Raw genomic sequence first — 25,960 nt, 5'->3', positions numbered from 1 at the left:
CTGACAGCAGTGTGTGTGTGTGTGTATATATATATATATATGTATATATATATATATATATATATATATATATAGCTAGGTAGATACAGATATACACACAGGTACACATATATACATGATAAAGATATGTCTACCATATGTAAATTAACCATGTTGTTATAAGTGGATAACACAGCACAGGTTATTCACTCTAAGTGGAAAAAATTCTCCAGTAAAAAGAAGCAGCGGAGTGAAGATGGCGGCATGATAGGCTTGGCGTTCGGACCTCTCCTTTGGTTTGCAGGACTCTGTTTCCTTGAACATAATGCCTCATACGAAACAGAAGTGTGTTGTTAAGACTACTACTACTTATCATTTCTAAAGTGTTACTAGACGTACGCTGGCCTTGATCTCTTCCCTGGTGCAGCAGAGTGTTTCATCATCAATCACTCCTCGACGTTAATGCGAGAAGAGGGAGTGTCTGCTCTTCTGAGGCAAGAAGTATCTCTGTCCCCCCTGGATTCCAGTGCACTTACCGTGTCCAGCAGCTTTTCGGGCTCTTCTGGTAGGTGGTTTAGAAGCAGAAGACATGGAGCAGACTCCCCACAGTTTGAACAGAAGGACCAAAGGTACTGATGCTGAATTTAAACAGCTTGAACTTGATGTTGAGGCATTGGATCCCTCAGTGGCGACCCTGGAGGTTATTTGGCACGCCCTAAAGAAGCTTGGTGATAGTTATGAAAGCTACTGGTGAACTAAAAAGCCTTGCTGGTAAGGTGGATATGTTGTCTTCTAATATGAATACGGTGAGGCAAGACTGCATGGATGAGGTCCAACAAGTGCGCATGGAACTGAAGGAAGTAAAAGAACTGTTACAGCTACAGTCAATAAAAGAACTGTGATTCAGCATAAATTTGAACAGATAGTGAACTTTTAATAGAAGGTTGAACTTGTGTGTATTGAATTTTCCCCAAATTGGTACGAGTCCTGCAGATTTTTGTGTGAGGTTTTCGTTTTCCTCCCTTTTTTCTTCGGAAAGGAATTTTTGACCATGTGTGCAGAAACTAAGAGTATGGGTGCCACCTTCTTGTTGGCCTACCCTTGCAAATGCTTGGTTCACTATTTGGGAGTCAAATACACCTTTTTTGTTCCAGTACAATTGTGAGCTTTTTATCTCTAGTGGAGTTGATAGTGTGTGTGTGTGTGTGTGTGTGTATATATATATATATATATATATATATATGATTTGGGGGAATATGTGATTCTTGTTATAGCTTTTATTCTCTATAACTTCTGTACAATCTCCCTTTTTGTTTCACGACTCTGCCCCTAAGAAAGGTATTTGTTATAGAATTTAGATTTTTTTGTTAAACCTATTTTAATTTAGCAAGTGTTTTTGCTTGTGAAATAATTTGCAAACTAAGAAGCCTGTTAAGCTTACCAAATTGTCGAGAAATGCAAAAATAGTAAAGTGCACGTTTATCCTGTTGAAACCACAAACGTAAAATTAGAAGTTAAAAGGATACATTGAATATCAAGCTGTCGACATTATAATCATAGTCCAAATATTTCCCAGAAACAGTTTTAGCTTTTTCATTTTTTATAACTTCATAGCTCCTACAATGTAAAGTTTAAACAATAGTGCTCAATTTCAAATCCTAGGGGAGCAGGCATGGAGACCATCATCCAACATGAATTCACGTTTACCTAAAAAGCAAGGATGAGTCTCCTTCAGTGTGTACACCATGCTGCATTACCCCTGCCTCTTCCAAACTATGTTCCTAGGAATTCCTACATGCAGATCACTTAAGAAGATAAATGATTTCTAAGCACCTACTTTGTTACCCATATATTCCCCTGTGCAATATTCTTTTTCCCGCATGTGTTTTACGCATGGAAAATGCTTTCTAAAATTACTCCCAACTTTTTAAATACTAAAAAGCGATTGAGAAATTAATGCCACAGGTTTATGAATGTGTCAGATCATTTGATTTTATCTCTCTTTTTCTTTCCATTTTGCCTTTCCTTCCTCCATAGGAGCGGCAAAAACAACTGGAAAGCCTTGGGATATCACTCCAATCTTCTGGAATCAAAGTTGGTGATAATAAGTGTTTCCTAGTGAATCTGAATGCAGATCCTGCACTTAATGAGCTTCTGGTTTACTACTTAAAGGTAAAATCGTATTATCTGAGATTTATGTGAAAGATTGGGGGTGGAAGTGTAGATTCAGAAATGTTTCAACGTGATTTCATATACCAAAGTGAACAAATATGACATCAGCGGTATTATGTTAACGTTCATAGGAAAGATCTTTGCAGTATGCCTTGTTGAAGAGGTAGGTCTTCAATGATTTCCAAAAGTTGGTTAGGTCTCGCAATTTTTTCACGTCGGGTGGTAGTGCATTCCATAACTGCGTGCTTCTGTAGGAAAAGCTGGATGCACGTGTTAATTTGTATTTTAATCCTTTGCAACTGGGGAAATGGAGATTCAGGAAAGTGCATGCTGATATTTTTTTGTACCTGGGTGGTAAGTCTATAAGGTCTGACATGTAGACCGGGGCCTCTCCGTAAATGATTTCATGAACAGTAAAACAGTGAGAAGTCCTTTACTGTGGGTTGCTCACAACTAAATTTAAATTTTCCCCAGGATCACACTTTGATTGGCTCAGACAACTCCCAGGACATCCAGCTGTGTGGAATGGGAATACTCCCTGAACACTGCATCATAGACATCACCCCTGAAGGTCAAGTTATACTGACATCTAAGAAGAACTCCAGGTAAAGAACACTTGAATTGTAAGCCATTTGTTCTGTTTTCCGCTATTAAAAGTTCTATTTAAGGTTATGTTCACTATGACCTAGCCATCTGTTGATCGATGAATGGGAAACAAAGAACAAGAGAGAGAATTCTGGCCTAATATCCTCAAACTTCAGAAGTCTTGTTGCTTCTTAATATCTATCTCTTGACTAGATCAATGTTTCTCACCCAGCCAGTTGGGTTTTCAGGATATTCACAATAAATATACATGAGAGAGCGTTGCATACCAAGGAGGCAGGGCATGCAGATCTATCTCATACATTTATTTATTTTTATTTATTATTTAGATTTTGCTCACACCATTTTCAGTAGTAGCTCTAGGTGAGTTACATTCAGGTACTCTGGATATTTCTCTGTCCCAGGAGGGCTCACAATCTAGGTTTGTACCTGAGGCAATGGAGGATTAAGTGACTTGCCCAAGATCACAAGGAGCAGCAGTGGGATTTGAACCGGCCACCTCTGGATTTCAAGACCGGTGCTCTAACCACTAGGCCAGTCCTCCACTTCTGTTTATTATAGATATCCTGAAAGCCCAATTGGCTGGGTGTGCCCCAAGAACTGGATTACGAAGCTTTGGACTAGACTGTAAACTCCATAAAGCTTAAATGATCTCTTCTATGTATCTGTACGTTGTAAACACCTAATTTGTCTAAAGTGTAAAATTAGGGTTCTAGAAAGTGTGGTGACTTGTGGGACAGTGGAGCCTGAAGTGCGTTCAGTAGTTGTGCAGTTATACTTTATTTTTATTCTTGTATGATTGATGTTTTTTTCCTGTTTATTTTTGGCATTTCATTTCTTCTCTTTGATTTTATTCATTTTGTACAATGCTTTGGTTTTATTTTTAAAAATAACGATTCATCAAGTGTAAATATAAACTGTATTATATCAGATTGTATGAAAGAAGACAAATTATAGTACTACTGAACTTGTAGGAGCAGGGGCCTAGCTACCACTGTGTGAGCCCGAGAAAAAGCTGGGGCCACCTGCTGTTGAACCAAGGTGCCCTCTGTCCAGCACCTAACTCTCTCCCCCTCTGTCCGGTCCAGTATCATTCTCTAGCCGCCTCTTACCCTCCCTTGGGTCCAGTATCATTCTGTAGCCGGCCCACCACCACGTTCTTTGAAACTCACAGCAGGTGGCTGGCAGAGGTAGCGATCAAAACAGGCTGCCACTGGCCAGCCCCACCAGGGCCCTTTCTTCTGTCAAACTAATCCACAGGAAGTTACATTAGAGGAGACAGGGCATGGTAGAGGAAAGGCCCTGGTGGGGCTAGCCAGAGGCAGCCTGTTTTGATCACTTTCTCTGCTAGCTTCCCACCATGAATTTGAAAGATGGGGGGGGGGGGGGGGGGGGGCACTAGAGAGAGACTCTGAACCCACACAGGAGGGGGAAGCAGATGGGTAGATATACACAAAAAGTAGTACATATGAGTTTATCTTGATGGGCAGACTGGATTGACCGTGCAGGCCTTTTCTGCCATCATCTACTATGTTACTATGTTGGAACAGCATCCCCTCCTCCCCCTACTTTTGGAAAGAAGGTGTTATAGGCGACCCATCTATATTTTTCCATCCAACTCCCATTCAGTCCTAGCCACTTTGCAGTGTTGAAGGGTTTTTTGTTTGTTTGTTTTGTTTTAAACTAATTCAGTAAATTTAAACTACAGTTTCTTTTTGCAGATTCACTTAAAATGTAAGGGACAAAAGTGTTCACATACTTTTGTACCTGCTATTTGTTTAAGTTGCAGAATGGGAATAAAACAGATTATTGCAGGGGAATCTATGCAAGATGCAAAGAACAAACCTTAAAGAAACTTCAGACCGCTCAAAACACGGCAGCTAGGCTCATATTTGGAAAAATGCGATTTGAAAGTGCAAAACCCCTCCTCGAAAAATTACATTGGCTCCCAATCAAAGAATGCATTGCCTTCAAAATCTGCACCATGGTTCACAAAATTATCTACGGCGAAGCGCCTGGATACATGACAAACTTAATCGACTTACCAACCAGAAACGCATCTGATTCAACACGAACATATCTAAATCGACACTACCCAAGCTGCAAAGGCCTTAAATACAAATCTACCTGCGCATCCAGCTTTTCCTACATAAGCACACAACTGTGGAATGCGCTACCGAAAGCCGTGAAAATGACATACGACCACCTAAACTTCCGGAAAATACTAAAAACCATCCTGTTCAAAAAGGCATACCCTTCCGGTCCTACTTAAATGCCTGACCTCGGCTACACAAGAAAACTAAATCACGTAATGAACATACCCCTACTCTTCTGCTCGACTATCCTCACTGTGGCCCTGCCATATGATCGTCATCATACCACAACACCACATTGTACTGTTCACATCGGAATCGGTAAACGCCTTTCCGGTACCATGTAAGCCACATTGAGCCTGCAAATAGGTGGGAAAATGTGGGATACAAATGTAACAAATAAATAAATGAGGACGAAGGATGAAGTTAATAGGAAATAGGCTTAGGAAGAATCTAAGAAAATACTATTTCACGGTAAGGGTGGTGGATACCTGGAATGGTCTCTCAGTGGAGGTCGTGGAGACAAGGACTGTCAGAATTTAAGAAAGCGTGGGACAGGCACATGAGATCTCTTAGAAAAAGGAGGAGTTAGGGGTTACTGAGGATGGACAGACTGGATGGGCCATTGGGCCCTTATCTGCGATCATGTTTCTGTGTTTCTAAAATTCAGTTCAGACTAGACACTCTCCTGTGAACATTTCTTTTTAACCTCTCTAAAAGTGTGTGATTCTGAAAGTATGTGCACATTTGTAATCAGTCTGAGGGATGTAGTTTTTCACCCAGGGGAATCTAGTTGGAAACTCCTTAGCTACCAAACTAGAACCCTTTGAAAATGGCCATTGTGACTGGTGAGAGGGAGAACTCACCTCCCACACTTTTCAGTGTTAGTAACAATCCAAGGCTTCTGTGCTTTTACACGGCTCTTTGATAATATTATTAGGTGGATTTCCCCTTCTGTTTTAGCAGATCCATGCATATATATATATAATATTAATTAACCCTTGCAGCCTTGAGGGCAATTCAATCTCAATCTCAATTCAAGATTAAATCAACAATGAATGTGATATTATGTTCTTGATCCTGGTCTTTCTTTGTTTTTTTCTGGGACATAGACTATAGAAGTCCACATGGCTCTGTTCTTGTGTTCCAACTACTGGAGTTGCCGTCAAAGCCCACTCTAGCCTATCTGAATTCGTCTTGTCATTTGCGGTACACAGACTGTAAAAGTCTGCTTGGCATTGTCCTCATGTTCCAAATTACTGGAGTTTCCATCAAAGCTCTCTACAGTGCATCCTAAAACAGATTGCTATAAGTGGGGCTCAGACCATACAAGCCAGCCCAGCACCGGCCTTAGTTGATAAGCCAGAGTTGTCGTCTAAACACCTCATGACATACACATATGCAACCCTTAAGTTTTGTTTTTATACCATTCATTTTCTAATTAGAGATCCTCTGTGTTCATCCCACACCTTTTTGAATTCCACCACAGTTTTTATTTTCTCCACCACCTCCCTCGGGAGGGCATTCCAGACTAATAGAGTTTAAAATTTTGCCCGTATTGTACTGATAGCCAGTGAAGTTTTTACAGAAATGGTGTGATGTGGTCACGTTGCTTACAGCCTTCTGTCTGATTTGCAAGACCCTTAAAGGAAATGGCTCAGAGTACTTGAACAGGCTCACCCTCTTCACACCTCTAAGGTCACTAAGGTCCTCCCAAGGAACCACACCTTCTCCAAAGACATCAAGTGATATGATACCCACCAGCGAGCCTTCTCTAGAGTAGCCCCCACACTCTGGAATGGGCTCCCTGAAAGGCTTTGCTTAACACAAGACTCTCTCTTCAGGAAGCAGGTGAAAGCTTGGCTCTTCACCGAGGCCTTTAATGGAAGAAGTAACTAACTTGCTAGTCACTCGCCCACAGGGAGTACACCGGCTGCACATACTGTAGCAGGACACGCTTATCCATGCCTACCCTAGCTGAGATGATATTCAAGCACATTTCTGACTTCATGTGCATCTTTCTTTAAATTACTCCCCTGATTTTCTAATTTCTGTTACTGTATCTTATTTATGAATATATTCCATCTTTGCTTACACCCTATGCCAAGTGCGTAGCCAAACCTTGAATTTTGGTGTGCCAGAGCACAAGGTGGGAGGGGAGCACAAAAGTTTGTGTCGCCCTGCCACTGCTCTTTGCCCCCACCCCACCCCCACGCTTCTTGACACACTGTCCTCATTTGGGTTCCAGGGCTCTGTCCTCTCCTGGTTCTCCTCGTATCTTTCCCAACGCACCTTCAGAGTATCTTCTAATGGCTCCTCTTCCACCCCCGTCCCGCTCTCTGTTGGGGTTCCTCAAGGATCTGTCCTTGGACCACTTCTCTTCTCGATATACATCTCTTCCCTAGGCTCGTTGATCTCATCACATGGTTTCCAGTACCATCTCTATGCCGATGACACCCAGCTTTACCTCTCCACTCCCGACATCACAGTCGAAACCCAGGCCAAAGTTTCAGCCTGCCTTTCCGACATCGCTGCCTGGATGTCCAACCGGCATCTGAAATTGAAAATGGCAAAGACTAAGCTCCTTATCTTTCCACCCAAACCCTCTTCTCCTCTTCCCCCACTTTCCGTCTCTGTTGACAACACCCTCATCCTCCCCGTCTCTTCAGCACGCAATCTCGGAGTCATCTTCGATTCCTCCCTCTCCTTCTCTGCCCATATCCAGCAGACAGCTAAGACCTGTCGCTTCTTCCTCTATAATATTAGCAAAATTCGCCCATTCCTCTCTGAACAGACCACCCCAACCCTCGTCCACTCGCTCGTTACCTCTTGTCTTGACTATTGCAACCTTCTCCTCGCTGGCCTCCCGCTTAGCCACCTATCCCCCCTTCAATCTGTCCAAAATTCCGCCGCACGTCTTATCTACTGCGTGAACCGATACTCTCATATCACCCCTCTCCTCAAGTCGCTTCACTGGCTCCCAATCCACTACCGTATACAGTTCAAGCTTCTCCTATTGACCTTCAAGTGCACTCAATCTGCTGCCCCCCATTACCTCTCTACCCTCCTCTCCCCTTATGTTCCCACCCATAACCTCCGCTCTCAGGACAAATCACTCCTATCTGTACCCTTCTCCACCACCGCTAACTCCAGACTCCGCCCCTTCTGCCTCGCAGCACCTTATGCCTGGAACAGGCTTCCTGAGCCCACACGCCATGCGCCCTCCCTGCCCATCTTCAAGTCCTTACTCAAGGCCCATCTCTTCTCCCTTGCTTTTGGCGCCTAACCACCTTCCCCATTTCTGTTACCTACACTGACTACGTAGTCTGTTACCGTTAGATTGTAAACTCTCTTGAGCAGGGACTGTCCCTCCCCGTGTTTAAACTTGTACAGCGCTGCGTAACCCTGGCAGCGCTATAGAAATGCTAAGTAGTAGTAGTACCCCTACATACCTGATCTGGTGAGGTCCCAAACACTGCAAAGAGAAGTGCTTGTTCACCTGTGGTCGCTACCACCTCAGCGCCAGGTCTCTCCCCCCCCCCCCCCCCCCCCCCAACATGCTCAGTTTTCGGCAGTGATGGTCACGAGTGGAGCAGTTCTTCCACTGGTGAGGCATGGGACCCAGAACACAAATTGGGGTCCCAAGCCCCCCAGGTGCCCCCTCCAGTGGCTACGCCCCTGCCCCATCTCACCTATTAAAATATTTTATATTATGTTAACATTATAACGTAGCATAATAGGCCATACCTTGTATTGTTAGTTGAATATTTTTACTGCTTTGCCTATTGCCTATGTTCAACTTTTTCTTGCCGTACACCACCTTGAGTGAATTTCTTCAAAAAGGTGGTATATAAATTCCAATAAATAAACTACTGATAAATGGATACAAATTAATGTCTGTTAAGGACTCAAACTTCTCTAAAGCATTTGTAATATTTTCAGAAATAAAAATATGATGAGCTTTGCAGAGAATATTTAGTGTATATTCTAAAAACAAACAACATAATATGACTGGCAATTATAGAAGCAGCCATACATAGAAAAGACACTCTGTGTTGTTTTAGTGATATATTTTCTAATAATTTGGTCATCAGAAATTCAAAACCAAACTCAGCAGTTGTCCTCTCTTGCATTATCCAGTGCATATGCCTGTTGGGAATTCTTTCCTGTTGGCAAACATGTTTTAATCATGCTTCTCCATCCTCAGTACTGCAGACTCCTCTATGGGCACTAACTAACAAGAAGAACTTAACTGCATATGTGCATTGACTTACAGAAAATAAACTGCAAGGAAATTGAGCCTTTCTAGTGATGAAAGGACTTTAGGGAAAGAGGAGAGATTAGACTGGGCCGAAATCATGTTCTCTCTCTCTTTTTATCTCTCTGCCTTTCAGCAAGATGTCAGCTTATGAGATAGTACAGCAGTGGATTTGGTCTGAAACATTTTTTCAAAGTTAAAAAGGCAAACTTTCCAGGTTAAAAAGCCAAAGTTAATGTGGCTGACATAGTTAGGCAACCAGACAGCTGTGCCCAAAACAATGGAAATGTGTGGAATTAACTTAAGCATTTCCTTACTAAGCGAGGAGACCTCCATGATCAGATGACATGCAAGTGCAGCATTCATTCACTCCCTACATAGTGTACTCTGCCAGAAATGTGACTGAACACAATGAGCTCACAGTAAGATGCAGTCACAAAATGGCCAGTAACAAGCACCCTTGCCATTTCCTGATGCTTTCTTGACCTTACTTTTTGAATTAACTTGCCATAAGTGATTTTAACTGTTTTGAGTCTGGATGATATGAGAACACCGGATATGTAATGTCAATGTATGCCAGTCAATGTGCTATATTAAAGAGAATTATACTGCACTGAAGCAGTAATGATCTGTGAGATTGAATAGATATTTCTTGATAACTATGAGTTGGCTTTAAGGATTTTGTGGTTTTCCCTTATGGTTGCAGTTTCACTACAAAAAGAATGAGTTAATAAGGGCAAATAGCATATTGACCTTGAATATAAGATGACCCCTACTTCTTAGGGCAATTTAAAAAAAACAAACAAACCAACCAACCAACCAACAAACAAACAAACAAAAAAGAAGTATGTGCACCTTATTATTTTGTTGAACTCCTCTCCCCTCATTGCCATTGTCCTTTTTATCCATCTTCACTTACTTTTTGCGCTATTTCCCTTTCCTATTATTTTCTGTTTGTCTCTAAACTCTTCCTTTGTTAATTTTTCTAATTACTGTCTTCCTGACCACAGTTGCCCTTTCTCCTGGCCCAGCATAAGCCATGGCTGTTTTTCTTCCAGTCATTGTAATACTTGTATGCCATTCTCTCTGCTCCTGTGCTGGCTGCCGCTGCCACAGCCTTTGCCTTCCCAGATTTGCAAGGACCTTGAGCTGCTGCCTTACTCTGACCTTATGCCAGTGCCTCTTTCTGTTCTGCAAAAGTTGCTTTTGCTTCATCTCTCAGGTGCTGACTGGGCTGCTGCTGTCTGTCCTCAGCTCCAGTTATAAGAGAATATTAATGTTTTATGAAAGGCACAATTAAGACTAAATAAAATACACAGAGGGTCCCCTAAATGTTAGGAGGATGGAAACAAAGCGCTGAGTTGTCATGCATTGAGCACCACTAAGCTCAAACCAGCAATGGAATGATTATATTGCATTTCTGAGACAACATGGGGGCATCAGTGACAACCCTAACAACCTTGCTGGGCAGGCAAATAGATCAATTCAGTCATTATCTGCTGTAATTCACTGTTTTAGTGTTTCTGTGTTGTTTGCAATGTTCAGTACGTTGTGGAAGCCTTGATATGCTTATATGTTTTTCTCCTTCCGGTGTCTAAAAACTACAGTTCAAAATTTATTATAGTAGGAATAGGAATAGCCTAATGATGAAAGCAGAGGTCTGTGGACCAGGGAAGCCATGGTTCAAATCACACTGATGCTTCTTGTAATCCCAGGAAAGTCAGTTATCCCTCCATTACTCCAGGTATAAAACTTTGATTTTGAACCCTCCAGGGACAGGGAAATGCCAACTATACCTGAATGTAACTCACTTTGAGCTGCAAGTATAAGACTTGACCTAATTGCAAAAAATAAATTAAGAATAAGCTATTCTTCCAGGAAGGATATGCAGAGATTGCACCATTCTCTGTCCAAAGCTAGTAAAGACTTATCCTAAATGGCTTATAGATGTTATTGCTAAAAATGGGGTTTTCACCAAGTATTGAGTCAAGAGGTGCGAAAATTATGTAATAAAGACTTTTTGATTTTATTCTTCTCTGAGGACAAGCTGAATGTCATCTTCTAACACAGGGGTGTCCACCCTTGGTCCTTAAGGGCCACAAGCCAGTCGGGTTTTCAGGATTTCCTCAATGAATATGCATGAGATCTGTTTGCATGCATTGTCTCCACTGTGTGCAAATATATATCTTGCATATTCATCGTGGAAATCTTGAAAACCTGACTGGGTAAGGGCTAGTGTTGGATGCCCTGTTCTAATGTGTGGATGATGTCATCCAATGGAGTCCTGTGTGGAAACAGCTCTCCAGCTTTGTAAAAGCTTTTGAGAGTGTGTGCACCTGTATCTACATGCCTGCCACCATCACGCAGGACTTAGCCAATCATCATTTTTCTACAGAGTATAATGGTTGTTCTCTCTCTGAATTTGATGCCCCATTCCTTAACTTGTGTCAAAATTGGCCTTTTGAACATTTTTTGCCACATCTTTGTTTTTCTTGTATTTGCCTGTTTAGATCTTTGGGCATGTTTGCAGTTTCCTCTTTCTTGACCTTAGTAGGCCTAGGGCACCCAGTTGGGTATTTTTCATAATCGAGTTGCTTGATTTCACTCAGCTATTTTTTCAGACATGCCGCAGAAAAAAGTTCCCAGTGCATTTAAGAAGTGTTCCTTGTGCAATAGGAAAATATCCATAATGGATACTCATAAATGGTACAGCATGTACTCAAGAGGCTATACAGATCTGTATCAGATCAATGGAAAAAGAAGAGATCCCAGATGGAAAATCCACAAAATACAGTTCTTTATTAAAGATTCTACCCGACATGGTCCACATTTTGCCTGACAAGGGCTTCCTCAGAGGTACACAACACACTTTGGGATTTGCCAGACCTGTACTCCAAGGTTACTGTGAAAATACTAAGTAAAGCTCAAGTTTAACAGCAACAGCACCACAGCTAACTCATCTTATTGGTTAGATCAGCTCTGCTGATGCGTGTCTCTGACATAAAAACATACTTACTTATACTGTAAGAAGACTACAAAGCTGTTTTATGCCATCTTTATTCTTCACTTGTTTTCTGTTGTTTGGGCATACTTTGTCAATTGTAAATAGGAACAGGTGAAAAATATGAGAATTCCAGGAAGTCAGAGAATTTTTTTTTTTAATTTTTATTTATGATTTTAATAGTTATACAAAGAATAAACTTCTTTGAAAAGACACAACAAATACGAACAGTTCGCTCTTAGGAATACAGTAAATAATCAAATATACTCTTAATTTGGTTACTACAGTCCTCAAAAATGAGATTCAAGATTAAATGAAACCATCAGAAGCTGGTATTACTGATTAGAAACAAAGGAATATCAAGCAGTGGCTCTCCTAAATTACAAAACCCAAAACCAATATGGAATTAACATTGTTCCCTCCTCTTATCAAGGAATAACCTCAATTGTTCAGGATCAAAGAATACATATTTTGTATCCTTGAATATCAACAAACATTTACAAGGAAAACGTAACTGAAAAACTGCCCCAACATTTAAGGATTCTTGTTTCATGAGCAGGAACTTTTTCCGCCTTTGTTGAGTCCATCAAGCTATGTCTGGGAACATAGAGACCTTGCCTCCTTTAAAATCAGGATGGATCTTTTTAAAGTAAAGTCTCAATAAAGATTCCTTGTCTTGCAAAAAAAACAAATGATATAATTAGAATTGCTCTAGTCTCTGTATTGTCGACAGACCGCTCTAAAAAGTTCGTCAAATCCAACTTTTCAGGAGAAGTGTCTTGTTTGGAAGTAGAAAGAGAGGATTTCATTTCCACATAATAAATTTTTTGAAGAGGGGGGATTGATTGATCTGAATAGTTATATATCTCTTTAAGAAATTTAGCAAACATATCCTTCGGAGCAACAAACTGAGACTTTGGAAAATTTAGCAGTCGTAAATTCAAATTTTTTGACAAGTTTTCCATATTTTCTATTTTCCTTTGAAGAAAAACACAATCTCCCAACATGTGGGTCTGTTGTTGCGATATTTCCCCAATTCGCGTCTCTAAGTTAGTTTGCTTTGATATTATCCCCTCCATTTGTCCTTTGATAGAGTTTATCTGTGAAGCATTATTCAAGGATAATGTTATAAAAGAGGTACAGACCTTGTGGAGGGACTCCAATGCTGTCCAGATTGATTCCAACGGTTGAATCGCTGATACGCAAGCAGAAATTTCTTCTGGTGTTGATGTTACAGGCAATGCCTCCATAGTTTCCCCCGTAGTTGTTTCTAGCGTCCGCTGGACTCCCTCGTCTAATCCCAGGTTTTCTCCAGGCTTCGCAGTCAATTCCTGAGGGCGCCGCTCCTTCGAATCTTCACTTCCAGTTTGATTCAGTACAGCCCTTCCGGAAGTATGCGAAAGCGTCGGGGTTGAAGGTCCTAACGGACTGAGCGAGAGTTCGCTCTCCTGAGCGGGGCTTTTCCCTGCCTCGCTAGCGGAAACGTCCGCGATCGAAGTAGACGCCAGAAATGCAGTCAAAGTTTGCTGCCCAGGCAAGATAGGATTTTGCTTTGGGAGAGGCGGTCCCCTTAGCTTTCCTTTCCTTTTCGGCATGTTTAAGAGGAAATATTTATCCAAAAAAAAGGAACGTTCTGGGAGCGTCTTTGCTACACGTCCTGCTCGAACGCCATCTTCAATCTCTGGAAAGTCAGAGAATGTTAAATGCTGTTCCTGCCTCTACTTGAGAGTCATGTCTTCTTATAATGCAACGCGTGTGATTAATTGCCCCAAGAAGTATTTTAGATGAACCTTCAATTAAAATTAAAAAAGCAACTCTGAGAGAATGCAGACCTCAGGCCATTTCTGGTGGTGCTGTCAACCAAAAACAGCATGTTCATTGTCTAACAATGTCTGCTCTTGAAAATTAGCCTTGACTTACTAATATATTTCATTATACAGGAAATAAATATATGAAATGGCTATTTTAACCAGATATGAAAATCATAGAACTGTTTCTTACAAATATCTCAACGTTTCATTTTCACAAAGTGACATTTTTCTCTGCATGCCTTTCAAAATTCATTTGGACTAAGTTGTTGAAAGGGCTTATATAAGAGTTTCACACTATAGTATTTGATGTTCAATAATGGTTTTCATAGCACTGTTAGATACACCTTGGCACTACTTATCCGCTGCAATGCTGTAACATTTTAAGCATCTGCTTTTGCTGTTATTTGAATACCTAGGGAGCCTTGTTCTAAAAGACAAGAGAGTGGATTGACTTTATGGAATGCTGCAATATTTCATTTCCTCCCGCAGGACATGTGTAAATGGTTCTTCTCTGATGGGGCCCATCCAACTTAACCATGGAGACCGAATCTTGTGGGGAAATAACCACTTCTTCAGGTACAGAAAGATCCTAAGACATTTTAGGTGTTTCCTATCTTCTCACTCTTGTTCCATTCCTCTGTGAGTTGTACTTGGCAATGGAGTTCCCCAGCAGAATGACCTATGGGCAAGTAAAGCTATTCTAAAGTTGAATGCTCCTAGTGGACATGTGCCAAGCTACATCCTATCACCAACCTGCACTCAGAGCCTGAACAATATCAGTTTGGGCAAGTTATCTGAACTTGTGCCAAAGCATGTGGTGCTGCCACCGTACTTTATCCAGTAACACGTTGCCCAGTTGATACCTTCCGTGTCTGTTATCCCTGCTTTAAGCATTTTGTGTCCAAGAGTGATTATGAAGGCAGTATTTATAGAACTCCCATAAATGATTTCCATGGAGTCAGCTAACAAGAAGGGGGTTTCTTTTAGTCCTTGTGCTTTATTTAAAAACATGTGTTTTCAATACTGATGCTCATAGCAGATTACAATATAATCAAAGAACCAAAACCATAAAAATCATTGCTAGAGCTGACAAGCAGGTGTTCTCTTGGATTTAGTGTTGACTCAGAGGTTAGGGCTGGTTAGACAGCACATCAAGCCCTGCCAAATACCTGCTTATCTCATAGAAGAGAGAGCCCTATTGTAGATTAGCTCTGAACCTCCCCAGTCTTATAACTTATATTTTAGATAGAATTTACTAATTAAATTGGGATGAGTTTTTTATTTTTCTTCTTCATTAGCCAAGATTTCTGGGTACCCATGTAGGTCTAGCCAATTATTCACCAATGTGATTGTGTTCAGGGATATTCTTTTCTCTTGAATGATGTATACAGTATTATTGTTGGCACTGTAGTTATAGTCCATATTGACTGAATATACAATTGCAGTTTCTTTCATCAGAAAGGGTGGCTTTTTGACTTGTTCAGAAATAAGTAAATCAGAACATAGCTGTTCTTTTCTAAGCACTATCTGTTGGCCCTTTTTAAATCCCTTGTTATAGAATTAATTTGCCGAAAAAGAAAATGAAATGTGAGCAGGAGGAAGAGGATCATGAGAGTAACTTGAGAACCAGCAGCAGTTTTGAACAGCAAGATGCAGATCAGGACAACTCCAGTGAGGTGTCCAGTGAGATTGTTAGCTACGAATATGCACAGATGGAGGTGATGATGAAGGCCCTGGGACATAATGGTAAGAAGTTCAGTAAGAAATCTGCTCCTTTTTGTAATTAGAGGCAGGATACATGGATACTAGTTTAAGAAATTGTAGCACTTGTTGATTCATTTTTAGATAATTGGTAAGAATGCACATGGAAGAAATTTACTATAATTCACAGGATTCAGTTAAGCCAGTATTGCACATGTTACATTTTTTAAGGAATGCTAACAAATGCACATTCCTAGTAATTAGCTGCGGTCCACCTTTTGACTCAGTTCATTTAGCCTTCCAGTATTATCTTAGTAATACAGAAGCTGCCTTTGCTTTGTGCTCTCTGGGTGCTAAGTACAGATTTGAGCCCCAGTGCATTACAGTCATGGAAGTCTTTGTGTTTAATTTCTCCAGTCTTAAAACTATAAAGCAAGGGAAAAGCTATTTCTAATGCTGCCAGCTGAAGAGGTTTTGGGGAGCAGCAATATAAATAGCCTTGTACCCTTTTTGAGATGTCCTGGTGGTGTAAATCTGAAGAATGGTTGGTTTTGATCCGTACAGAGTTCAAAGCTTCAAGACGAGCATAGAAATGGCAGAGTTGGAAGATTTTGTTTAGGCCATATGAGATGTGGTTCAGAGTATAAAGAATTAATCTAAAGAACATAAGAATAGCCATACTAGGTCAGAGCAATGGGTCCATCTAGCCCAGTATCCTTCTTTCAGCAGTGGCCAATCCAGGTCACAAGTACCTGGCAGAAACCCAGTTAGTAGCAACATTCCATGCTGCCAATCCCAAGGCAAACAGTTGCATCCCCCATGTCGATCTCAATAACAAACTATGGACTTTTCCTCAAGGAACTTGTCCAACCCTTTTTTTAAAACCCAGATACACTAACCGCAGCACCGCATCCTCCAGCAACGAGCTCTAGAGCTTAACTATTCTTTGAGTGAAAAATATTTCCTCCTATTTGTTTTAAAAGTATTTCCATATAATTTTATTGAGTGTCCTCTGGTCTTTGTACTTCTTGAAAGAGTGAAGAATCAATTCACTTTTACCCATTCTACACCGCTCAGGATTTTATAGACCTCAATCATATCCCCCTTCATCTGTCTCTTTTCCAAGCTGAAGATCCCTAACCTCTTTAGCCTTTCTCATATGGGAGGCATTCCATCTCCTTTATTATTTTGTTCGCTCTTCTTTGAACCTTTTCTAATTCTGCTATATCTTCTTTGAGATATGGCAACCAGAATTGAACGCAATGCTCAAGGTAGGGTTGCAGCATGGAGTGATACAGAGGCATTATAATGTTCTTGGTCTCATTTTGCATTCCTTTCCTAATAATTCCTAGCATCCTGTTTGTTTGTTTTTTGGCCACACCCACACACTGGGCAGAAGATTTCAGCGTATTGTCTGCAATACACTTAGATCTTTTTCTTGAGTGCTGAGTCCTTAAGGTGGACCCTAGCATCAGGTAATGATACAGATTATTCTTCACAATGTGCATCACTTTGCATTTGTCCACATTAAATTTCATCTGCCATTTGGATGCCCAGTTTTCCAGTTTCCTAAGGTGTTCCTTAATTTTTCATAGTTTCATTTTGACAACTTTGAATTGTTTTGTGTCATCTGCAGATGTAATCACCTCATCGTCATTCCAATTTCCAGATCATTTATAAATATGTTAAATAGCACCGGTCCCAGTACAGATCCCTGTGTCACTATTCACCCACCTTCATTGAAAAGAATGGCCGTTTAACCCTACCCTCAGTTTTCTGTGCAGTAACCAATTCCTAATCCACAGAAGGACATCGCCTCCTGTCCCATGACTTTTTCATTTTCTCAGGAGTCTCACTTGAAGACCTTTGTCAAAAGCTTTATGAAAATCTAGATGCACTACATCAAATGACTCACCTTTATCCACATGTTTATTCACGCCTTCAAAGAAATGATGCAAATTGGTGAGGCAAGACTTGCCATGGCTGAACCCATGCTGACTCTGTCCCATTACTATGTTTCTCTATGTGTTCTGTAATTGTATTCTTTATAATAGTTTCCACTGTTTTGCCTGGCACTGAAGTTAGGTTTACCAGTCTGTAATTTCCCAGATCACCCCGGAACTCTTTTTAAAAATCGGGATTACATTGGCCACCCTCCAATCTTCAGGTACTACAGATGATTGTAATGATAGATTACAGATTATTAACAGCAGATCAGCAATTTCATGTTTGAGTTCTTTGAGTACATTGGGGTATATACCATCCAGTCCGGGTGATTTATCACTCTAGTCGATTTGGCTCAGTACTTCTTCCACATTCACCGAGATTTCTTTCAGTTCCTCCTTATCACCCTTGAAAACCATTTCCATACAGGTAGATCTCTCTCATCATCATCATCCGTAAAAACTGAAGAAAAGAATTCATTCAATCTCTCTGGTATAGATAGATCTCTCACATCATCTTCCGTAAAGACCATAGAAAAGAATTCATTCAATCTCTCCGCTATGGCCTTATCCTCCCTGAGTGTCCCTTTTGGTCCTTCATGCTCTAACACTCCCATGGATTGCCTTACATGGTTTCTGCTTCTGATGTACCTGAAAAAGGTGTTACTATGAGTTTTTGTCTCTGCGGCAAGTTTTTCTTCATATTCTCTTTTAGCCTTCTTTATCAATGCTTTGTATCTAGCTTGACAGTGATTATGCTGCTTCTTATTTTCCTCATTTGGATGCTTTTTCCATTCATTGAAAGATGTTCTTTCGGCTCTCTTTCACTTCACCTTTTAACCATGCTGGCTGTCGTTTGCTCTTCTTTCCACCTTTGTTAATACGTGGAATACATATGGTCTGGGCTTCCACAATGATATTTTTAAACATCATCCATGCCTGGTGTAAAGTCCTAATCTTTGCAGCCTGCAGCCGATCCTTTTAGCTTGTTTTTATCTATTTTCCTCATTTTATCATAGATGCCCTTTTGAAAAATAAATGCTGCTACAGTAGATTTCTTTAGTAACTTCACTACAGGTATTAGCTGAAATTTGATCACATTTCTCAGCAGATCCAACACTGTTATCTATTGTATCATGCCCTGCATTCCACTAAGGACTAGATGTAAAATAGCTCCCTCTCTTGTCAGTTCTTGGACCAGTTGCTCCAAGAGGCAGTGATTTATTACATCTAAGAATTTTACCATAAGTACATAAGTATTGCCATACTGGGACAGACCGAAGGTCCATCAAGCCCAGCGTCCTGTTTCCAATGGTGGCCAATCCAGGTCACAAGTGCGTAGCAAAATCCCAAAAAATACAATACATTTTATGCTGTTTATCCTCGAAATAAGCAGTGGATATTCCCCAAGTCCATTTTAATAATGATCTATGGACTTATCCTTTTGGAAGCCATCCAGACCTTTTTTAATCTTGGAGTAATATATTTCGGTTCAACTTTTCCAATCTCAGTTGAACTGAAATGTATTACTCCAAGATTGAAGATAGACAGCATTCTCCAAGATAAGTACTTTGTATACATTTGTGGGCAACATTTTTGGTATGCTTGACTAAACTTATTCTGTATCTTGAAAAAGGTTTTTTGTCATTTGGATATATTTGAAAATAGTAATAAGTGGATTTTTGTTTATGACTCATGATTATGAAGATCCTCCTATATCTATGAAGGTTTTGCCTTGCCAAGTAGGTGTGTCTCTTTTTCATACTGAATTCTTTTTTTGTCCACTTTTATTTATCATTTAAGCAGAGTGATATTCCTTGAGATACAGAATAATATTGTAGAAGTTTATTGTGATTTATGGAGGAAATTGAAATCACCCATTATTATAATGTTGCCCAATTTGCCAGCTTTCCTAATTTCTGTAAACATTTCTTCATATGTGTGTTCGTTCTGTCCTGGTGGTCAGTAATACAGCCCTACCAGTGTACTCCTTCCCTTCACACAAGGAATTTCTATCCACTAGGATTCCATGCTGCTATCTCTTTCATGTAGAAAAAGTTTTTTTTTTGTTTGACTCCATTCCCTCTTTAATATATAGCACAAGCTCCCCCACCCCTCCAGTTTGATGTACTCTATTGTTGCGATATAATTTGTACCCTGATAACACAGTGTCCCATTGATTGTCGTCCTTCCACCAGGTCTCTGAGATGCCTATTATAGCTACCTCTTCATTTAGTGCTATATACTCCAACTGTTCCATGTTATTTATTTTAGGCTTCTAGCATTTGTATATAGACACTTCAAATTGTACTTTTTCTTTACATCTACAAGCTGCTTTGAAGTTGACAGGAATAATTTGTATCCTTAACTCTGTTCTCCCATTAAATGTTCCTGGCTTTCTTTCACCATTATTGAAACCTCTCTATTTGGATTCCCTGAAGATCCTGTTGCAATAGTATCCGTGCACTCCTTGCCCCCCCCCCCCCCCTTCTCATTTTAGTTCAAAAGCTGCTCTATCTCCTTTTTAAATGTTAGTGCCAGCAGTCTGGTTCCATCCCGGTTAAGGTGGAACCCATCTTTTTGGAATAGGTTCCCCCTTTCCCAGAATGCTGCCCAGTTCCTATCAAATCTAAATCCCTCACCCTTACACCATCGTCTCAACCACACATTGAGACTGCAGAGCTCTGCCTGCCTCTTGGATCCTGCGCATGGAGCAGGAAGCATTTCTGAAAATGCTACCCTGTAGGATCTGGATTTCAGCTTTCTACCTAAGAGCTTAAATTTGGCTTCCAGAGCATCCCTCCCACATTTTCCTTCTTTCTAAAACTTTTGTTGATTATAAATAAAGCAAACAGTCATTTATACCTCTTAATACTGCTTCTCATAGTCATAGAATTGTCTTTGGGATGGTACCTTATGCCCAAGGTTGATACTCCTTGTAGACTGAGTAAACACATATCAGCTGCAGTTGGATAAACCAAGTATGAGATAAGGGGATAAATGGCTGTCTTTGAATCACACAGGGTTGTGGTGGTTCCTGTAGCCTTCTTGCCTTCAGCACTGCACCACTCAAGGCATTTTAGTCTGTGCTGAAATTTGTGTAGGTTTGGTAAGGTTTTAGTATTTTGTAGTATGCATGCCTTAAAGATTTTATTAAGCACTTGACTTAATGGTTAACATAAATTAGAAAGTCATAAGTGAATTGAGACTAAACTAAATTGATTTTCTGTCCCAAAACAACAAAATGGAACCAGAAAGTGTAAACAAGAACTTGCTAAGTGAAGGTAGAGAAAAAAAGATTGCAAATGAAAATTCAAATAGTTCTGATTTTGATTTGTGCCTTGGCGCAAGCTACTTTTAATGTTCATATGTTGGATTCTTATCATGTCTAGACCCACTTCAGTCAATTGTGCGGACACTGGAGCAGCAGCATGAAGAAGAGAAGAGGTCAGCGCTGGAGCAGCAGAAAATCATGTATGAGCATGAGCTGGAGCAGCTGCGCAGACGGCTATCCCCTGAGAAGCAACACTACCGCAGCATGGATAGGTTCTCCTTTACCTCGCCCAGTGCACAGCAGCGCCTACGCCAATGGGCAGAGGAGAGGTAAATAATCAGTAATGTGTAGGTGTTGCAAAGACACTTTATATCCCTCGTGTAATTTTTAATACTCCCATTTCCCAATTCAAAGGACACTAAATGAAAAGTTTAAAAGATATGGATTGGGGGGTGGGGTGGAGATGGTGTCTTAGACAAATCTGTGTCCAGTTGGGCTCTGATTCTCCTACCTCTCTGAGTAGATTTCTTTGTGAAGCTTTTTTCTTTTGTTTTCTTATTTCCTCTGGGTGGGCAAGAGAAAGGGGAGAATCTGGGTCTGTTTGCTGTCAACCTCAGGAGGGGCATCTGAGAGCAGTGGTGCAGTCACACGGGGAGGGGGCCCTCACTTTGTGCTCAGGCCCCCTCCAAAATTTCAGCACTGAATGTGTGGCTGATGGGGATGCTCAGCCCCCCCCCCCCTGTTGCCAAAGAGATTTTCTGCCAGATGCTGTCTGACCATGCGTAGAAGTGCTAGTTTCAGAAGCTGGAGCAATCTGCATGCTTCCTTACTCATCGGGCAGCACGACCCTGGGCTCCGGCAGAGAATTTGTTCAGCTGAAGGGGCTTAAGCATCCCTGCCAGCAAAAGTATAATCCGAGAGGGGGGACTGAGAAGAAATGCCCCCCCCCCCCCAAAAAAAAAAAAAAGTTTTGGCTACACCCCTTTAGTAATTCCAGAGCTGCTTCACACAGGGTTCTAAGACTACTTTAAGCAAGCTAATATAATGTTCACATGTGAAGGCATTTTTTGCTTATGATAAGATTGAGGATTTTTCCTTTCTTGTTATTTTCTCCTTTATTATTCCTCTCTAGATTTCTGGGGTCTTTCAATTTGGAGGCAATGGGGTAGAAGAGATCAATGCTGTAATTTTCAGTTAAATCTTTTTTATTTCTTTTGGAAAGTGTGTGTTTGTATATTGATTGCCCTGTTCTCTTTATCAAGTACTTTACTTGAATTGTAAGTTGTCTGTATAAATAAGTTTGGGGTGTTTTTTTAAGTCCATTGTGATCCATGCAAAGTGCAGAGAATGGTTTGAGCAGGTTTTGGACCCTTTTGTAAGGAAATTAGCTCTTTAATATTGAATACAGGGTGGTGGAGGAGCTGGAGCTTGGGAAGGGAGGAAGTTATACTGTAGGGTTTGTTTTTGCTAATATTCTAGAAAAGTTTTTTGAAAGAGCGGTTTATTAATGTATTAGCTGAAATTATGAAGCTTGCTTGTTATTTTTTTTGTGTGAATTGCACATCAGTAACTGATGCCTGTTATAACAATGCCTCAGCAAAATAAAAAAAATGAAAGAATAAAGCAACAACAACAAAAAAACCCCAAGGGCCAACCTTGGATAGTTGCAAATGAAGGCTCATGGCACTGTATCACAGTGGAGGGCAGATCTGTTGAGCTGGGGGCACAAAGGAGTAAGAAGAAATTGCTGGGCCAAAAAAATTAAAAATACATTGTAGAATAAACGATGGATATGGTTAAAAAAAGTTTTTAGTATTTTACCAGGCATCTTTAAGGGCCAAGAATATAGCATTTTTCAGAAGGTATGAATGTTGTCTAATTCTTAATTTTAGTACAGTTGGGTAAAAGGACCTGCGTTGGCATTAGCGCATGGATTTGCTGTGCACAAAGGCCCCTTTTACTGCAACAGATAAAAGGCAGAAAAAAGGAAATGGCTGTGTGGTAAGTATACACTTACTGCATGGCCATTTCCTGGGGGAGGCTCCCACGCTAAAAATAAAAACAATTTCCCATTGCGCCAGAAATGGTGGTGATGGAGGGCGGCACTACCTACAGAAGTAGTGCTGGATTGGCGCATGCCAGTGCCGAGGTAGCTGAACCACGGTGTTGTAAAAAGGTCCCTAAATCCTTAGGGAAAAGAAGCTATAGCAGAATATTGGAACGGATCCAACTTTTAGGTTCTGTATAAGTCTGCCCAGTGCTATCCCTGCCTCCCAACCTCCAGTCCCGCCTCCCACCACTGGCTCTGGCACAGACCGTATAAGTCTGCCCCGCACTAGCCCCGCCTCCCACTACCGGCTCTGCTATCCAATCTCGGTTAAGCTCCTGAGGATCCTTTCCTTCTGAACAGGATTCCTTTATGTTTATCCCACGCATGTTTGAATTCCGTTACCGTTTTCCTCTCCACCACCTCCCGCGGGAGGGCATTCCAAGCATCCACCACTCTCTCCGTGAAGAAATACATTTTTCTTGAGTCTGCCCCCCTTCAATCTCATCTACTATGTACTGTTGCATTCTCCCATATTTGCCTGGAACTGAGGTCTGTTCCTCACACACAGTGGCAGGCTGAATTCTTCAATGGTTTGATGAGATTTCTCTATCAGTCTTGGTCAGTATGTTGTGTGCTCTCTTGCCCTAGGGAGGCTATGTTGAACCACAGCCTGATGAAACTGAGGGAACAGATTGTGAAAGCAAATCTTTATGTTCAAGAAGCTAGCTTCATTGCTGAAGAGATGGATAAGAGAACAGAATACAAGGTCACCTTACAGATTCCAGCATCAAGTCTCAATGCTAACAGAAAGGTAAACAGTGGGTAGAGAAAATGTTTGCATACATAGTTGGTCTAAGGTCTGCTTGTTACACAGCCAGTCTAATGCAACACTGCTGCAATGAACTGGTTTATCCCACAAGCTGATGGTGTATAATTGACGACAAAAGTGCCTGTAATACCAAGATAGTAATCTTCTCAAAACCAGGCTTCAGTAGCATAATCATTGGCCAAAAAACACCACTCCCTTTAAATGTTCATAATACAAAATTTGCTTATATGAATAAACTGTTAGAATCGGAAATGAAGTCTCCACAAAAAAAACATCATAAAGTGTCAAAAATGAAAAGTCAAATGTGGACAGGGATCCCTGTTTGCCAAAATAGCTGTTTCAGGGAATAACTGTGTGGACGCCAGACCTTTTTTTGTAGTAAATTATACACCATCAACTTATGCAATTAATCAGTTCATTGCAGCAGATTTGCATTAAATTGGTTGTGTGTTAGCTGCTGGCTTGTCTGTCATTACCTAATTTCACTAAGGTCCCTGTTTACTAAGCCGCGGTATAGGCACGTTAACATTTTTAACACGCACTGTGTACGCGCCTACAATATCCCTATAGGCGCCTACACGGTTAACGCACGCGCTAATTTTAGGCGCGTTAAAAATGCTAACGTGCCTTAGTAAACAGGGCCCTTTATTTATTTATTTATTAGGACTTATTTACCACCTTTTTGAAGGAATTCAGTCAAGGCAGTGATGTCTCATTTCACAAGATAAAGTTAAAACAGTGAAAAGGTCAGAGAATTTGAAAAATCTGCTTAGCTTTTAAGTAATGAACCAGGCTATTATTTGAGAAAAAAAATGCATAATTAGTTTTATTTTGTTTCTGGCAAGCATGGAGTTCCATAAATTAGGTCCAAAATTAGTCTGGGCCATGTTCATTTTCCCTTTCTGTGGATCAATTTGCTTGACTCTGCAGTTGAAAAAAGTTAAACACAATAGACTTTTGGAGGGGCATTTTCGAAAGAATGTCCAGGTCAGAATTTGACTATCCCAGGTGCAAGGCTGTATGGATTCCCTTACAGCAACTAGAGGTGCCAATGTTAACATCTGTTATATGACCTACCCCCTCCTCCTAAAGTAGACATTAGCTCAGAGGGTCCCTCCTTAAGTCCTGACTCACTGCCTAATCCACCTAAAGTTCACCCCCACCTACATCTAGACCTTTATTAGATGTACACGTAACGGGAATTTGCTCAACAGCAAGCGGAACCTGATGGACTTCTCTCATAGACATTGCTGCAAAGGCTGAGTCATTATCACCTTCTTTTGAGCTACCCTCTTAACGTTATACCACCCATCAAATCTCTGAAACCAGTCACATTTGGATGCATAAGGAGAGGAATTGCTAGTAGAAAAAGAAGGTAATGATGTCCCTATATAAGATTCTGGTGAGGCCTCATTTAGAATATTGTGTACAATTCTAGATTGTACTTTCAAAAAGATATAAATCTCTGTGAGCTATTACTTCTCCCTGTTTACTAAGCCAACACAGCCCATTAGCATTGAATGGGCTGTGTTGGCATTGCCGCATGGCTTGGTAAACGGGGGTTTAGTTGTGTTTCCATACCATCCCCATTCTGATGTCATCATCTAAATATGCACAATTTTGAGTATGCTGAATTTTTGATGATTTCTTTGATGTTTGTTTTTATTTTATATTTTTAAGCTTGTCCAGCTGTTTTTTTTTTTTTAGATTCTAGAGCATGTTAACCTTTTGTTAGAGGCTTATTTTAGAGGCTTCTTAAAGAGATGATGTCATCTAATTAAATATGCAAGATTTTGAGTGTGCTCAATTTTTGATGATTCCTTTGGTTTTTAAGCTTATTTTACATTTGTAAGCTTGCCCCAGTTGTTTTATAAGGTTCTGGAGTGTTTTTACCATTCTTTTAGAGTGGAGGAGTGGCCTAATGGTTAGTACAGCGGACTTTGATCCTGGCAACCTGGGTTTGATTACCACCTGCAACTCCTTGTGATCCTGGGCAAGTCACTTAACCCTCCATTGCCCCAGTTACAAGAACTTAGATTGTGAGCCCTCTAGGGACAGAGGAAGTTCCTGCATATAGTGTGTACAGCGCTGCGTATGTCTAGTAGCATTATAGAAATGAGTAGTAGTAGTTTTTTAGAGGGAGTTTGTGAGTGAACTGACCTGTAACAGGAAGTTAAATTCAGCCTCTTGGCACCAGGGGCGTAGCCACGGGTGGGTGTGGGTAGGTCTGGGCCCAACCAGCAGTG

The 25,960-nt window shown here is 40.8% G+C and overlaps 1 protein-coding gene across 1 annotated transcript in view; it reads left to right on the top strand.

The window, feature by feature from the left end:
* KIF13B (kinesin family member 13B) overlaps positions 1 to 25,960 on the top strand; it is a 427,996-nt gene that overhangs the window by 232,033 nt on the left and 170,003 nt on the right. Inside the window, exons 13-18 of the mRNA XM_030198710.1 lie at positions 2,017 to 2,151; positions 2,626 to 2,756; positions 14,407 to 14,493; positions 15,476 to 15,663; positions 20,954 to 21,164; positions 23,534 to 23,696. Of these exons, the coding sequence (XP_030054570.1) occupies positions 2,017 to 2,151; positions 2,626 to 2,756; positions 14,407 to 14,493; positions 15,476 to 15,663; positions 20,954 to 21,164; positions 23,534 to 23,696 (915 nt within the window). The remainder of the gene's footprint in view (positions 1 to 2,016; positions 2,152 to 2,625; positions 2,757 to 14,406; positions 14,494 to 15,475; positions 15,664 to 20,953; positions 21,165 to 23,533; positions 23,697 to 25,960) is intronic.

This window comes from Microcaecilia unicolor, chromosome 3, assembly GCF_901765095.1.
Source record: "Microcaecilia unicolor chromosome 3, aMicUni1.1, whole genome shotgun sequence".
NCBI lineage: Eukaryota > Metazoa > Chordata > Amphibia > Gymnophiona > Siphonopidae > Microcaecilia > Microcaecilia unicolor.
This window is presented reverse-complemented; position numbering and strand designations above follow the sequence as displayed.